The 15,674-nt window shown below is 37.3% G+C and overlaps 1 protein-coding gene across 1 annotated transcript in view; it reads right to left on the bottom strand.

The window, feature by feature from the left end:
* Positions 1-2,610: 2,610 nt before the first annotated feature.
* The window catches only part of LOC107600572 (O-acetyl-ADP-ribose deacetylase MACROD2-like), a 607,387-nt gene continuing 594,323 nt past the window's right edge, over positions 2,611-15,674 (bottom strand). Inside the window, exons 16-19 of the mRNA XM_016292504.1 lie at positions 15,158-15,226; positions 5,696-5,752; positions 4,924-4,998; positions 2,611-3,525 (exon numbers count right to left, since the gene is read on the bottom strand). Of these exons, the coding sequence (XP_016147990.1) occupies positions 3,494-3,525; positions 4,924-4,998; positions 5,696-5,752; positions 15,158-15,226 (233 nt within the window). The 3' untranslated portion in view covers positions 2,611-3,493. The remainder of the gene's footprint in view (positions 3,526-4,923; positions 4,999-5,695; positions 5,753-15,157; positions 15,227-15,674) is intronic.

The raw sequence follows: 15,674 nt of genomic DNA, 5'->3' as shown, positions 1-15,674 counted from the left end.
TCATAGTAACGGCACTGGGGACGAGTTATCAGCAAAGTAATTACCGCAAACCACGGAGAGAACCTTGTGCAGAGGGCTCCATGTGTCTCTTCGGCTGCCGGTGATGGAGGTCAGTCTGCGTCTGCTGAGAGATATTGATAAGGTACTGCAAACACAGACTGTGACATTCATTTAAGGGTTTTGTCCTCACTTTATAGTGGAGAGCAGGGGTGCTATAAAACATGCAAAGTTAGTTAGATACACTATTAGTTTAACCAGTTAGAAATGAGCTAGAGGTTCATATGGAATGTGTGCAAAAAAAAAGTAGATAGGAACAGGAATATTATTACTGATAAATACTAGGTAAACGTCTCACGAATCCATTTAGAATCAAAGATGTTTTCCTTGTTGCCAGGTTGTCTAGTAATATCCACCCCTGCCGTAATCCTCCACAGGTTGCTGGATCACTTTTTAAGACAAACTATGTGGCCCTCGTAAGACACGACAGCACTCTGCGCCTCCTAAAGAGAGGTCAGGACTAGAGGAGCACAGCGGCATGTTCTTCTCATCTCTGGAGATCACAATACTTCTTACAGGAGACTCGGGAAAAGTTCAGTGACATATTTTCTGTGCAAATCACAGCTGGGAGATGAAAAAGTGTGGTTAGGCATTTTGGGTTAGGGTTGTAGCACAATAACAAAATGATTTTGATTTGAATATTTCCTATAACTAGAGCCCTTGCACAAGGACGTTAGTAAAAGGTGTGCAATTATCAATTTAGGGAAATAATTTTGCCATCTGTGATCATGACCCTCAATGGCACAGTAATTTAATTAATCTCAATTCCTCAGTACATGCAATAGTCATTTTAAGGAAGTAATTTTGCAGTGAATGATCATGTGATCCTAGCTGACACATCCTTGCCATTCATTTTAAAAGCTTAGAAGGGATTTTAAACTTCTCAGTTTCTCCTGGATTATAATTGGAAAATATACCTCACATATTTACATAAATTAACATTAGCTTCTGAATGCCACAGAGAAACAGTACATTAATGACAATTAAAGACACAGAGAGGTGAAATCTAACTATAGTTTACAGCTATTAACATTGAGGAAATGTTATAAAGTTAACATTCCAAGTAACCCTTCGCACGGAGCTTGATTGACAGGCCATCTGACCAATCATATCACAGAATCTGCCATTTTGTCCATCAAACAAATCAGACAGGATAGTAGATCAACGTCGTGGACTTAAACTTGAAAAATAGTGTGTATTAACATTTATCTTTCCACGGTTGAAACAAGATACCTTCTGATGTTCATTCATGTTTATTTTGTGCTTTAACCAGTGAATATGAAAAGATGATTGGTTTACGTGCCGCTTGAACTGCGGCGCTAGTGATCGACACAAAATGTTATTTATTGTTTGAATTTCTTTAAAAAAAAAAAAGGAAATTTGAAAGCAGAGACTTTGTTTCATACCAGAAGTAACCTGCTCTGTCTTATCTGTCGGCATGTTGTCAGTTTCCTATTTGCTCCGAGATTTATTTTTTCACTGTGTGGCGTGAGAGTAGCATGGTTTGTCGGACATAGCAACAGTGACTAAGGGGGATGGGTCTTTGCGAATGGTCAATTCCAAAAAAAGTACCAGTGACATGCTGTCACGTAAGTGTACTGCACTACACCCTTCAGAGTGAGTACAGCATAGTTATGCCCCCTTTCAAATGGAACTCACCCAAGATTTCAGTCTCTATACATTTTTTGTTATTGAAAACAAATTAAATTCTATGATATCTAAAGTTTTCAATCACAAAAATGATTTTATCCATTAAGTGCTTTAGAGAAGTTATAAAGTGAATGCTGCGGGCACATGAAATTATAATAATAAAAATCTCTGACATTTTTGATGCAGTATTTTGAATAGCTTACAAGCATGTGCAATTTTGCTGATAATAATTCTGAGAATACAAATATATTTATGGATTAATATCTGCTGACATTACCTGCTGGATACGGTGCAACCATAAAACACACAGACATCATGCCCAGGGAAACAACTTTATAACTTTATTCATAGTTGATTTATAGCAAAGCAAACATCATCAAAGGATGAAGGCAGGAGTTCATCTGATATACAGTATGGCACCACTTAAAGAAGTAAATCAAGCATTTGAATACATTTTTAATCATTATCAACCAAAAAAATCATATGCAAGATAACCAAACAACCAAATCAAAACCCAAACAAAAGGACTCATCAAAATCATTTTGTGTGTTTAAAGAAAGAAGTGCATCATCACTCATCATCTGAAGTAGCATTTAATTCATTCAAAGCCACACACTTACTATTTGCCTTTTATTTTAGCCATCACCTGTTTGTGATTACGTACTACTTATTTCATGAAATAAGGCAGATTTTTTTTTTAGAGATGCAGAGACAATCTGGTAAAAATATTGAGAGCTTGCAACTGTTTATGCATGTGAAAGGGAGGGAGACCGAGAGGGACTGTAAATAAAACATTTGAAACAATGCTGGCATGCATCTAGATATACTTGAGGGAATTAATTTGTTAGCGCACTCATCAAAAACGGCCACGTCAGTCTTACACAACAGGTTTTCCTTTTTTTATACAGGCATTCGCAGTAGTCAGAGCAGCTTTGAAGATGAAACATGATCAGCGCTCGCTTGAGAGATTAAAGGGGGGCTCTGCGAGCGTGACGTGTCGTTTCAAAGCAGAGGAGCGCACAAATGCCTCTGTTATATAGCGTGCAGAAGGGAGGAATGCCACCACTCCATAGAGGAGATTAGAATCAAGCGATGTTCTCCTCGTTTGACCTGACTTGGTTCTATAGCTCACACACAAAGCGAAAACCTCTTTAAAGTGACATCATCGGTATATACGCACACTCACGCACGCACAAACAGACATTTATAGCCATTTTAGTGTTTTTCACCTGAAAGAAATCTAAATCGGTGGACAGGCCTGCGGAATCCAATCATATTTGGTCTGAATTTTGCATTACGAGTGCTCTGCGAGATGGAAAATTTAGCCTTAGCTTTGCACTTTGTCAGAAGTATTACAAATTAGCGTGTAACTAAAAGCGGCAGGATGATTTTAGGATGTGTTTTAACATTCTACCTAATTTAAACCAGTTCAAATCCAGCACCAAGATGCTATATTGAAAAAAAAAAAGCAAAAAGCTATTGATCAAGCAGCATGTCAGTGAGGTATAGCAGTCCTCCTCCAGCTCCACAATCCCTGCACTCTCTCTGATATGTTCAGACTCTCATTTGATCCTTTTTATATAGCTATATATCTGATTTATTATCAATATGAGGAAGCGGAAAGGAAATACAGGTTTAATAGAAGGAAAAATGGTGAATGAAGTGGGGGGGGGGGCAACTCTTTTCCCAGTATTTGCGGGTGACTCTCTAGCGTGGGACAAAATTGGTGTGATATTTGCCTTCACACAGTTTGCCGGCACTCGTTCCTATGAGGCTGATTGTCGTCTCATTCCTGTGCGTTCTTATCGCCTTGGCCGTCTTGAAGAAAACAAACATGAAAGCAGAATTAAGTATACATATCAGAAAACAAACAGTTAAACCTAATGCACAAGGCTGACAGATTGGTGTCAACGTGAAAGCAACATTGAGCATATTTACTTTTTCTTTGACAAATCCCCCCATTTCCAACGATCTAGGTTCACGCCGTCTTGAAGAAAACAAACATGAAAGCAGAATTAAGTATACATGTCAGAAAACAAACAGTTAAACCTAATGCACAAGGCTGACAGATTGGTGTCAACGTGAAAGCAACATTGAGCATATTTACTTTTTCTTTGACAAATCCCCCCATTTCCAACGATCTAGGTTCACTTTTTTTATTTTACAGTATCAATTAGAAGTGGAGCTGCAATTAAAAGTAATAGAATATTTGGTTATTGTTTCATTAAATAATCAGACAATTAATCAGTAAAAAAATATTTTTTACTGGAATTTTTTCCATTTTATTCTGTATTTCATTAATATACATTGTGCCATTTATAAACAAATATAAAATAATAAATCATTAATATATAATATTCAATATACAATGATTTTTATATTTATATTTTATAATTATTTTATATTTAATACATATTTTACAAATAAAGTATACATATAAATATATATATATACACACACACATACACAACTTACCAATATATATTGAATATTAAGTATTCAATATAATTTAACAGCAACTTTATATCTAATTTAACAACAACTTGCTGTTCAGACAGTTTGTTTTGACTTGAATTGAATTTCATGCTGACTTTAATATAATAATATCATATATTATATATTTTAATATAGAACCAACTTTCTTTTAGTTAAATAAAAGTCCAACTAAATTCTACCTGCATGCCTGTTTGTACAGATACACACATAAAGATACTGTACTAAATTATTTCCTGTCAAATGCGAAGGGAATGAATATAAATGGCATGCTGGGAGTTTGTATGTGCAGCCCTAAGAGGGAAGCTGACCCCGGGGTTCCCGAAATGACAGCACAGCAAAACTCTTATCACACATGATTTATCAGCTTTCTCGCACTGCGTCATCTCTGCGCTCCGATCACACACGCTTTGTGTTTGATTTATTAATGTCCGTGAGGTGGGCATGCAGGTAATTCATCAAACTCAATTTAAGGAGGCATGCCAACACGTTTACTCTGAAAAATCAGGGTCACTCCGCAGTTCCAGATCAGCAGAGAGAAAGTGAATGAGAGAGAAAGGAAGTGAAGGAATTGCGGGTAAAGCATACGAGGCAGAAAAAGTTGGGAGCTTTTAGCTGAATGAGAAGGACAATGACAGAGACGGGGACATTTACTGAAGATGAGAACTGCGTAAGTGTGTTTCTCTGTTTTATTCACAGCTCTTATTGATTTATTGCTTTTACCTTCAGAATTTGGTCTGGTGTCTGGTGGAGTTGCGTCGGGCTCTTGTGAGCTCTTATCCTGGGCTTTCACATCATCTAGATACATATTAAGGAGAGAGACGGGAATGAATGACTCAATATCACAGCTGAGCAGAGGAATTAAAAGTTAGATGCCACTGGGTGACATCTCATTGGCTACTGAGCTTCTCCTAGCTGAAATAAATGCAGCGGATGCTAAAGGCTATGCCTGAGGCAACAGAGGCTTCAAGAGAAGAACATGAGACTGCAGAGATCAGGATGACGAGATACACCTGTGCATGCATCTGAAAATACATCCAAACTCGCTCTTCTTTCTTCAGTATAAATAATAAAGCATGCATTTGAGTTTACTTGAATAAATGCAACATTTACGATCCTGTTCCCCTCTGTTTTCCCTGTCATTTCTTGCATCTCTCAACTGTCATAAATAGAAAAAAGTGGCAAAAAGGTCTGTAACCTGAAAATTCTAATTTAAAAATGCATCCAGACACGCTCTTCTTTCTTCTGTATAAATAATAAAAAATACATTTGAATTGGAGTCGTGACCTAGTGCTTCACGCACATGCTCAGAAATGACTGGGTGACATGAGTTCCAGTCTGATCCTGTTGCTGGATTTTGTTCTCTCTCAACTTTCATATAAATAACAAACTCATTTACATCTGGAATTGCACATACACTTTGCTTTCTTCTGTGTAAAATAATAAGCCATGAATTTGAATTTAAACCATGCAATGGCCAAAAAAATGTTTTTACCTTTAGTGCTGTTGCTGGTGTCGCTCTCCTTGGCTGTTGTAACACTTTGATCAGCATCTAAATAAACAAAAGTCATAAAATAATGTGGTAAGTTCTATGTGCCTTTTTTCCTTTGATTTTATTACAATTATATTGGCTCCACATGCTGGATTCCTCATTATCATCTTCAGGAAGAACAGCAACTACATTCTTTAATCTCCAAAACATGATTTATTTATGTATTTATTTATTGGTTGGTTGGTTGGATATGAAACATCCTTTTAAAGTTCATATTTCAAATCACAAATTTGCATAGGTATGAAAAAAATAAAGGTAATTGCAACTTCTTTTTTCTCACAATTGTGAATTTATTTTTGTCTCAGAATTAAAATTTTATACATCATACATTTTATAAATCATAAATTCTGTATTTCTTCCTTAGAGTGTACATCTCGTAATTCTGTTTTTTTTATATAAAAAAAAATTAAAAAGGTAATTCTGTCATGAATTTTCCACAATTCTGACTTTTCAGAATTTTCTAGCAATCGCACATTTATATCTCACAATGCAGACTTTTTTCTCAGAACTGCAAGTCTATTTCTCACAATGTTGAGCATATATTCCACGATTCAGACTTAATTCTCAGAATTGCAAGAAAAAAAGTCTGAATTGTGAGATAAAAAGATGCCATAACATTTTTAATTAACCAACCCCCCCCCCCCCCATTTATTCCTTGGCAGAAATAAGCTTCCATAAACTGGTGAGTCCACTGAATATATTGTAGAACTTACTTAGAACTCAATTAAAGTGACAATCCCGGTGGAGTAGCCTTTCAGGGCTTGAACTTACAACTTTTCCAGTCCGTATTTTTAACCACTAAATCACACTACCCCAAATGTAATATATTTAGACATCAACTTCAATAAGAGATTACTTTATAGCTAGTGGTTCTTTGGTATGAGACCAATGCATAATATTTAAACACGAAAAATATGGTCCAAAAGCCTCTCGCCTTCAAGAGGAACAAAACAAATGCAGACGAAAGGGGAAGCATAGAAAATTAATTAGAAACTGCCTTGAGTCTATATCAGTGTGAACCTCTTTCTCAAACTCGTCTATAACTTTCTCTCTTCTATCTCTCTGCCTAAATACCAAAGCAAACCACAGCATGAAATAATCTCCTTCCCGCGGCACATCCATGGATGATGCAAGCTCACCCAATTCACTGCTGCAGATCGTCTCCGCACTCAAACCATAGCTTTTGTCTGCAGAATAACGATATTTACCTTCATGAGAATCTTACAAACATTATCTAAACACACTGGAACATCTTAAACGTACAATACACATCACTGGCAGTGTAATGACATGGCGTCTGTTTTCACTGTGATGCTACATGCTTTCATGCTCATTTCATCACAAGCTCTGAAGCTTCGCTTTCAGCCGGAGAGACAATTCTTCGGGTTACGGTGGCAACATTTCAACAACTACAGACGATGGCTTTAATGCAACCTTTCAGAACGAGAGCTAGCCAGACGCTTCGCTCTCCCTGGTGGCCAGCCCTCAAATTCTACTGATTTAACGGCGCAAAGCTGCAAGTGATGGATTTGTGTTTCGAACGTGAAAAAAAGAGCTCTTTTTATTGGAGAAATAGAGCAGCAGCAGAGTGCCTGGATGAGGAAAGGTGAGGGAGAGCACGGGCAACCGCCGCCGCCATGATTTCATTTCATTCTTGTCTCGCGGCACTGTAGAGGGAGTAATTGAAACCGAATGCGATACGATTCAACAACGCTGTTTCCATTACCGCCCACTTCTGGAAGCAAGTCTCCTCTCTGTCCCTCGCTTGGTGTTTTATCCATATTCCAGCACAAATGGGGAGCTGGAGTAAACAAAGAATCACACACATGTACGGAGGAAGTGCAGAAATGTACACCATAAACACACTTTTCTGTTAGTGTTTTGGTCTTGTTTTTCAAGTAAAATATCTAAAAATTTTACTTGAGAAGAAAAACTGCATTCAAGATGAAATCAGAGCTGCATTGAAAGTCCACGGACAGGCACCAAAATGAGAAAGTTAAGGCTGTCGCTCGAGTGAACCTGCAAGCTCAATTGAGACTTGGCTTCCTCCTGATGCTCCGTCTGTCTCTCTTTCCATGTAATAATGTCAGGGCTGAGAGGGAGCCCTGCCACTTTGGGCTTCTAATAAGCAGCGCTGATCAAAACACAACAAACCAGCCTTTGAAAAAAACGAGATGCTGGAATTTCAATCAATGTCTGTGCTCGTTTCCAACTGCTGCCCTGTACGTCAGGAGATGCTGCAGAAATTTGCCAGCTCTCTAATTTAGCTTTACAGCCGACAACAGTATGAGTTCAGTCTTTCGGGAAGAGAGTGTGACGTGCCGTGAAACAAATAAAGTAGCCAGAAGCTGTCAAGCAGGAAAAAGTGTAAAAATGTGACATGGAGGATAGCTGGGCGTCTATTTCTCGAAAAATGTGAGAGAAAACAACTGAATTTCATTTCCCAATAGATTGATTTGAGGCTTCTGATGCAATCTGACGTTAAGGTTATAGTATCGTGCCATTATGATTTAAAATCCTGACAAATAATGATATATTGAGTGTTAAACTTCAGACTAAGTCTCACTCAAACTATGTGTTTTGGTTATTTATCCTGATTTACCTGACAGCAGTCCATTGGGCACTCAATTCTCTTCAACACAGCGGCTTAAGCTCAGGATAGTCTGAGCGCTCTAGCTTCGATAAATTGTCGTATTTTCTTTGCTTCATATGCTTCCCTTGGAATTAACTGCACTTAGGCGTAATGAAAGTTTAATGGTCTCGTCGTGTGGGTGGTATCTTTACAGTCAGTGCCAGGCAACTCACAAAGCAGGGAAGATGAACAAGTGAGCGAGGAAGATAGAGAAAGGGAGGGAAGTATGGTGGGGGGGTTGGGGGTAGACGTAAGTCATATTCATATTCAGACAAGCAGAAAATTAGATCCTCCACCAACCATTCGCTCTAGAGATTGTGAGGGGCTTGTGGGTCTATTGTTAGGCAGCATAAATCGCCTGCGCCACACAAATAATGACCGGTCGTGTCAGGCGAGCATCAACATCATTCCTCGTCCACTCCAAATCCAACAATGACATTACAGACAAAGGCCAAAGCAGACGTGTAGTCATCGTGAAGCAATCCTCAAGATAGAATATGTCTACTAACTGGAGACTCAAATGGTGGTGCTGGTTGAAAGGTTTGGCCAATGCCTTCAAAAAATGTCAATGGTAACCATCAGGTTTATGCACTATTCAGAACTGAACTGAGAATGTCTTTAAAATTCCCCAGTTTTAATTTTATTTGAGTGGTAAACAGATATATAGATATCATTTTAAATAAAGGAAATAGAGTTAAAATAAAACTGAAATAATAAAAAAACTCATATAACTGAGATTTTAAAAGTGAAGCTTTGCAAAAACCAGCGGCGTCAAAAATATAATATAATATACTATAATATATTTTTCAATTGCTAGAAATTCCACAAAAAAAAGTCAAATAAAAAAAACTAAAATAAATAAACTCATATAACTGGAATAAATGTTATTTTAAAAGGAAAGGTTTGCAAAAACCATGGGTGTCAAATAATAAATATAATATAATATAATATAATGAATATAATATAATATAATAATACAGATTCCACAAAAATGTAAATAAATAAATAAATAAGAAGCACTGTATTCAACACTGATTGTAATAAGACGTTTCTTGATTTTTATGAAGGATCCTGCAACACTGAAGTAATCTGAAAGTTCAGATTTGCAATCAATTACATTCTAAAATAGATTAAAATAGAAAACAGTTCTTTTAAATTGTGATAGCATTTCACAATATTACAGTTCTTACTGAATTTTTGATCAAACAAATGCAGCCTTAGTGAGCATAAAAGACTTCCAAAAAAATCTTACCAACCCCAAACTTTTGAATGGTAGCGTATTCTAAATATACTTTATAAGTTGTATTTGCACATGTCAACAGGCACATAAATGTCTAGTGAATTTGTCAACTGTCAAATGCAACTGGACTTTATATTAGATTATTTTAGGAAGGCCACTCAACCTGAGCTGCTTCAACAGAGTTCGAGCTCATTTTCACAGCCAAGGCTTCTTTGGTCATTTCATTTATAACCTTTTTCCCTGCACATGGATTGTTTAGGTTCTCAAGGCTGTTTGACTCTCACAGTGTGCCGGCAGCTCAAAGCCCAACACAAGCTACCAAACCAATAACCCTGGCCTAACTGGGGCACGGGCCCATCGTAATCGAACCAGTGACTCACAAAAGCTCCTCGCCAGACGGTTTTCACATGTCGCTCAGGAGGTTAATGGAAAAGAACTCGACTGAAAGGAGAACAAGAGAACAAGCTTACAGCCGTCCGCACATTCATAAGAGGTTTGCTGAGTAAAACCACTCAATATCTTACAAGTCGAAGACATTATCTATTCGTCCTTCACTTGGAGGAGTCCGCGGATGGTAAGTTTGGTTTATGGAGACAATATAATGAACCAAACTCTTCACATCTGGAAAAGATGAGCAGCGTAAGCAGCATCTGATATCTCACTTTAGGTAAAGAAGCTCAGGGTGGTCTTCAAGCTGTGCGTTCATCATCTAACATGTAAATAACTGTATTTTGCAAGTGAATAGCCTCATTTTAGACCAAAGTGCAGCTTTCGTAGCATTTTGTGCGAGGTAACAGTAGAGTTCAGCTCATCATTAAAACATACATCAATGTAATTCCAGGCCTATTCATGAGCAACAACGGCAGGCAACCTTTTCAAAGAGCCAGACCATGAGAGCTAATGAAGTGCTAAATGTGGAGAGCAAACTTCATTTTCATATGTAAATATTCAAAGGTTGCGGGGGTGAGGGCAGACATATTTTCTCTGGAACAACGTTGAGGAGAGAAAGAGAAAGAGAAAAGCATTCTGGGAGGCACTCGATTGTGTGCGGGGCTTTTTTCTTTGTCGTGTCGCTGTGTGATGGTGAAGCTTCAAACAATTAGAGCCAATTAAAAGGTATAGAGTCGACTTCTTTGGTCATTTCATTTATAACCTTTTTCCCTGCACATGGATTGTTTAGGTTCTCAAGGCTGTTTGACTCTCACAGTGTGCCGGCAGCTCAAAGCCCAACACAAGCTACCAAACCAATAACCCTGGCCTAACTGGGGCACGGGCCCATCGTAATCGAACCAGTGACTCACAAAAGCTCCTCGCCAGACGGTTTTCACATGTCGCTCAGGAGGTTAATGGAAAAGAACTCGACTGAAAGGAGAACAAGAGAACAAGCTTACAGCCGTCCGCACATTCATAAGAGGTTTGCTGAGTAAAACCACTCAATATCTTACAAGTCGAAGACATTATCTATTCGTCCTTCACTTGGAGGAGTCCGCGGATGGTAAGTTTGGTTTATGGAGACAATATAATGAACCAAACTCTTCACATCTGGAAAAGATGAGCAGCGTAAGCAGCATCTGATATCTCACTTTAGGTAAAGAAGCTCAGGGTGGTCTTCAAGCTGTGCGTTCATCATCTAACATGTAAATAACTGTATTTTGCAAGTGAATAGCCTCATTTTAGACCAAAGTGCAGCTTTCGTAGCATTTTGTGCGAGGTAACAGTAGAGTTCAGCTCATCATTAAAACATACATCAATGTAATTCCAGGCCTATTCATGAGCAACAACGGCAGGCAACCTTTTCAAAGAGCCAGACCATGAGAGCTAATGAAGTGCTAAATGTGGAGAGCAAACTTCATTTTCATATGTAAATATTCAAAGGTTGCGGGGGTGAGGGCAGACATATTTTCTCTGGAACAACGTTGAGGAGAGAAAGAGAAAGAGAAAAGCATTCTGGGAGGCACTCGATTGTGTGCGGGGCTTTTTTCTTTGTCGTGTCGCTGTGTGATGGTGAAGCTTCAAACAATTAGAGCCAATTAAAAGGTATAGAGTCGAAACAAACCCAGTGGGGAGTGCTTCAGTGTAAATACCACAGATCCTTCTCATGCACGTTCCTCTGTGAAAAGCCAAGTGGTTCCTCTCATTTGTATTCCGCCCTCTCAAAGCGAAGAGTGAGAAATGCGAGGAAGGGGTTCTACAGAGCCAAGTGGCATTGTATTACCGGCCGCATTTGCCTAAAGTTACAAGATGTGCTTTGACAAGCTGCCATTGTACGAGGAAGAGGTCCTCTCTAGGTCTGAAAGGCTTCCAGTTCTCTCTGGGCCAAGAAGGCCATGCTTGGAAAAACAAAACAAAATAAAAAACCTTTAAAAAGATGTGAAAAGAGAACATGGGGTCACTTGATTTAAGGGTCACTTTGAAAGCAATGTGGAGAATTGAGCAGGGAGGTTTGTGGCAGATCAGTAAAGCAAATTAGCAGCGAAGGGAGGGGAACAGTAGCCTTTTTTAATTCTGTATTTGTCAATGTAGAATTAATATGGTTAACTCATCATGTTACACGAGTCAAAAATGCATTTTCACAGCTTAACAGCAATGGTTCACTCAAAAATAAACATTTTGTCAAATGGAAATTTTATATAATGCACTGCTTGCTATTTTCCACACAAATAAATAAAGCTTTCAAGTTTTAAAAAGTTTGTGAAAGCACCATTAAGTCACATAAAACTTGTTCATACAACTTGTGTGCTGCATTTTAAGTGTTCTGAAGCTATATAATATTTTTGTTGGACCATACCAAAATTGTATTTGTTATTTACATATAAACAAACGATGTAAGTCAGTGAGTTGAAGACTGAATTAGTCTGATTCATAAATGAATCATTCAGATTTGTTTTGTGAACAGAAACATCCGAATCATTGAAGTGACTCAAAAGAATGCTTTGCTCACATATTGAACATCTGTATTTTGGTGGAATATCATTTTAAATAAAGTGTGTAAGAAGTCAGAGTGCAGGGATAACTTTCTCTTCTCTGCTTCAAATTACAACTCCAAAAAACAATCCAAAGCACAAAACGCATGAACCAAAAAAGGGAAATTTAATTTCAATAAATATGAAGGAAGTAAGAAAAGAGGGTGCCCCCTTTGCCATGACCTCAAGAGCCGCTAAACGCAGCTGTCAAAGGTAGCAGGGCCTGCTGCGAAAAACTTAACGAGTGACTTAGCATAATGTGGGGTCTGCTTTTGAACCTGACCCACCACGAGTGCTTTGGCATGAGATTATATTCGCCAAGTTACAGCAGCAGAGAATAGGATGCAAAACCTTGTTGTTCATGTGCACCTTTAGACCTTGCTGGAAAGAGATGTGAGAATATACTGTAGAAAGCAAAGTTCTTCACATTCAAGCACACTGACAATATACAGAAATGTTCAATCTCTCAAAAGAAACATGCTTTCATACAGGGCCTTGTGGTCACAAACACCAATGCAATCCATATTTCCCCATACACTACCATTCAAAAGTATCTCATACTCACCAAGGCTGCATTTGTTGGATCCAAAATACAGTTCAAAACAGTAATTATTTTTACAATTGAAAATAACTGTTTTCTAACATATTTTAAAAGGTAATTTATTTTGTGATGACAATGCTGAATTTCAGCAGCCATTACTCCAGTCCTTCAGAAATCATTCTAATAGTGCGTAAGAAACATATTTATTATCATATATATTTAGTTATCAATGCTGAAAACAGCTGCTTAATATTTTTGTGGAATCTCTTATACATTTTTTTCAGGGATCTTTAATGAATTGAAAGTTCAAAATACCAGAATAAAAAAAAAATAGAATTTAGTGATAAATAACTATACTAAATTTTAAATAAAGTGTGTAAGAAGTCAGAGTGCAGGGATAACTTTCTCTTCTCTGCTTCAAATTACAACTCCAAAAAACAATCCAAAGCACAAAACGCATGAACCAAAAAAGGGAAATTTAATTTCAATAAATATGAAGGAAGTAAGAAAAGAGGGTGCCCCCTTTGCCATGACCTCAAGAGCCGCTAAACGCAGCTGTCAAAGGTAGCAGGGCCTGCTGCGAAAAACTTAACGAGTGACTTAGCATAATGTGGGGTCTGCTTTTGAACCTGACCCACCACGAGTGCTTTGGCATGAGATTATATTCGCCAAGTTACAGCAGCAGAGAATAGGATGCAAAACCTTGTTGTTCATGTGCACCTTTAGACCTTGCTGGAAAGAGATGTGAGAATATACTGTAGAAAGCAAAGTTCTTCACATTCAAGCACACTGACAATATACAGAAATGTTCAATCTCTCAAAAGAAACATGCTTTCTTACAGGGCCTTGTGGTCACAAACACCAATGCAATCCATATTTCCCCATACACTACCATTCAAAAGTATCTCATACTCACCAAGGCTGCATTTGTTGGATCCAAAATACAGTTCAAAACAGTAATTATTTTTACAATTGAAAATAACTGTTTTCTAACATATTTTAAAAGGTAATTTAATTTGTGATGACAATGCTGAATTTCAGCAGCCATTACTCCAGTCCTTCAGAAATCATTCTAATAGTGCGTAAGAAACATATTTTACTGTTATCAATGCTGAAAACAGCTGCTTAATATTTTTGTGGAATCTCTTATACATTTTTTTCAGGGATATTTAATGAATTGAAAGTTCAAAATACCAGAATAAAAAAAAAATAGAATTTAGTGATAAATAACTATACTAAAATGTATTTAAAATACTTTTATTTCATGCTAAGTATACTACAAATACATTTACACATGTATGTACTTAAAATACCCTGCAATTGTACTTGAAGTTTACTAAACTGGTATTCTTAAAGTCTGCTAAATTTTTACAAATAATTTTGTACTTAATGCACTTTAATTGTGTGTATGTAGTGCTGAAGTACAACTAAAGATCAACTGAAGTATATTTGATTGTGCTCAAGTGGAACTATTGCAAGTATACATCAGGTACACTTTAAGTATCTTGCATTTAAAGACTGATATTATACAAAGATCATACAATACCCATCAATACTGACATTAAAACACATTTTTAGGCTTAATATTAAGAAATGTGCATTGTGCACAAGTAGTACTCCAAATTAAGTTGAATTATAATTTTTATATCCGTAAATCTTGTCAGAAAAACAAGTTAATAGATTTGAAATATACTTAGTATGACATAAATGTATTTTTAAATATATTACTTTTTACTAGGGAATGTAAGTCTTTAGTGTCACTTTTGATCACTAACACATTCTTGCTGAATAACAGCATTTATTTCTTAAAAAAATAAAAAAACAACAATTTACTAATCTCAAACTTTTAAAAGGCAGTGTACATTATATACTTAATCTTACATAAAATATGTTTTTGCTGCTAGCATGCACCACATTAGTGCACTGTTCTTCTCATTATTGTAAAAATTATGTGTTGAGCCTTAATGATGTGACCTTGAGGTATATTACACAAAAAATATATATATGGGAAAACTGATTTAGCACATACCCAGAACCTCCATGGGAACCTCGGGCCCCTGACTGGTGTCCGCCCCGGTGTCTGCACTCTTTGTTGACTCTATTAACACAGAGAGAGGAGAAACAGAGAGAATATTCTGAACATGGTGGCCATTAAAACAGAAAAGAGGTTAAAAGAGCTTCCAAAGAAGCAACACTATACACAGCTCTAGTTTTTAAGTGAGTATGTCACATAGTTTGCTGTTCCTTCCAAAACTGTCCATGGTTTTTCTTCTCTCTCTTTTTTCTTTTGTTTAATATGCATTAAAGCACCTAAATTCTATGTGCCTTTTTAATGGATTTTGTGCACCTTTGCAAGGAGAGAGATGTGTGTGAGAGACTAAATGAATAGGCATGAGCAAAACAAAACTGCCATTATCAAATATAAGCTTTGCATCCTGTGCCTCAGCACTCTTCACATTCGTTGTGATTTATCCTGCCTCCATATTCCTCGCACACTCCCCTGACCCCCCCCCCCCCCGCCCCCTTTTGGGGGGGACGTGCTTGCT

Source organism: Sinocyclocheilus grahami, unplaced genomic scaffold (genome assembly GCF_001515645.1).
Source record: "Sinocyclocheilus grahami isolate Dianchi unplaced genomic scaffold, SAMN03320097.WGS_v1.1 scaffold286.1, whole genome shotgun sequence".
Taxonomy (NCBI): Eukaryota; Metazoa; Chordata; class Actinopteri; order Cypriniformes; family Cyprinidae; genus Sinocyclocheilus; species Sinocyclocheilus grahami.
Note: the sequence above shows the minus strand (reverse complement) of the source record. Positions and strands in the feature narration are given on the sequence as shown.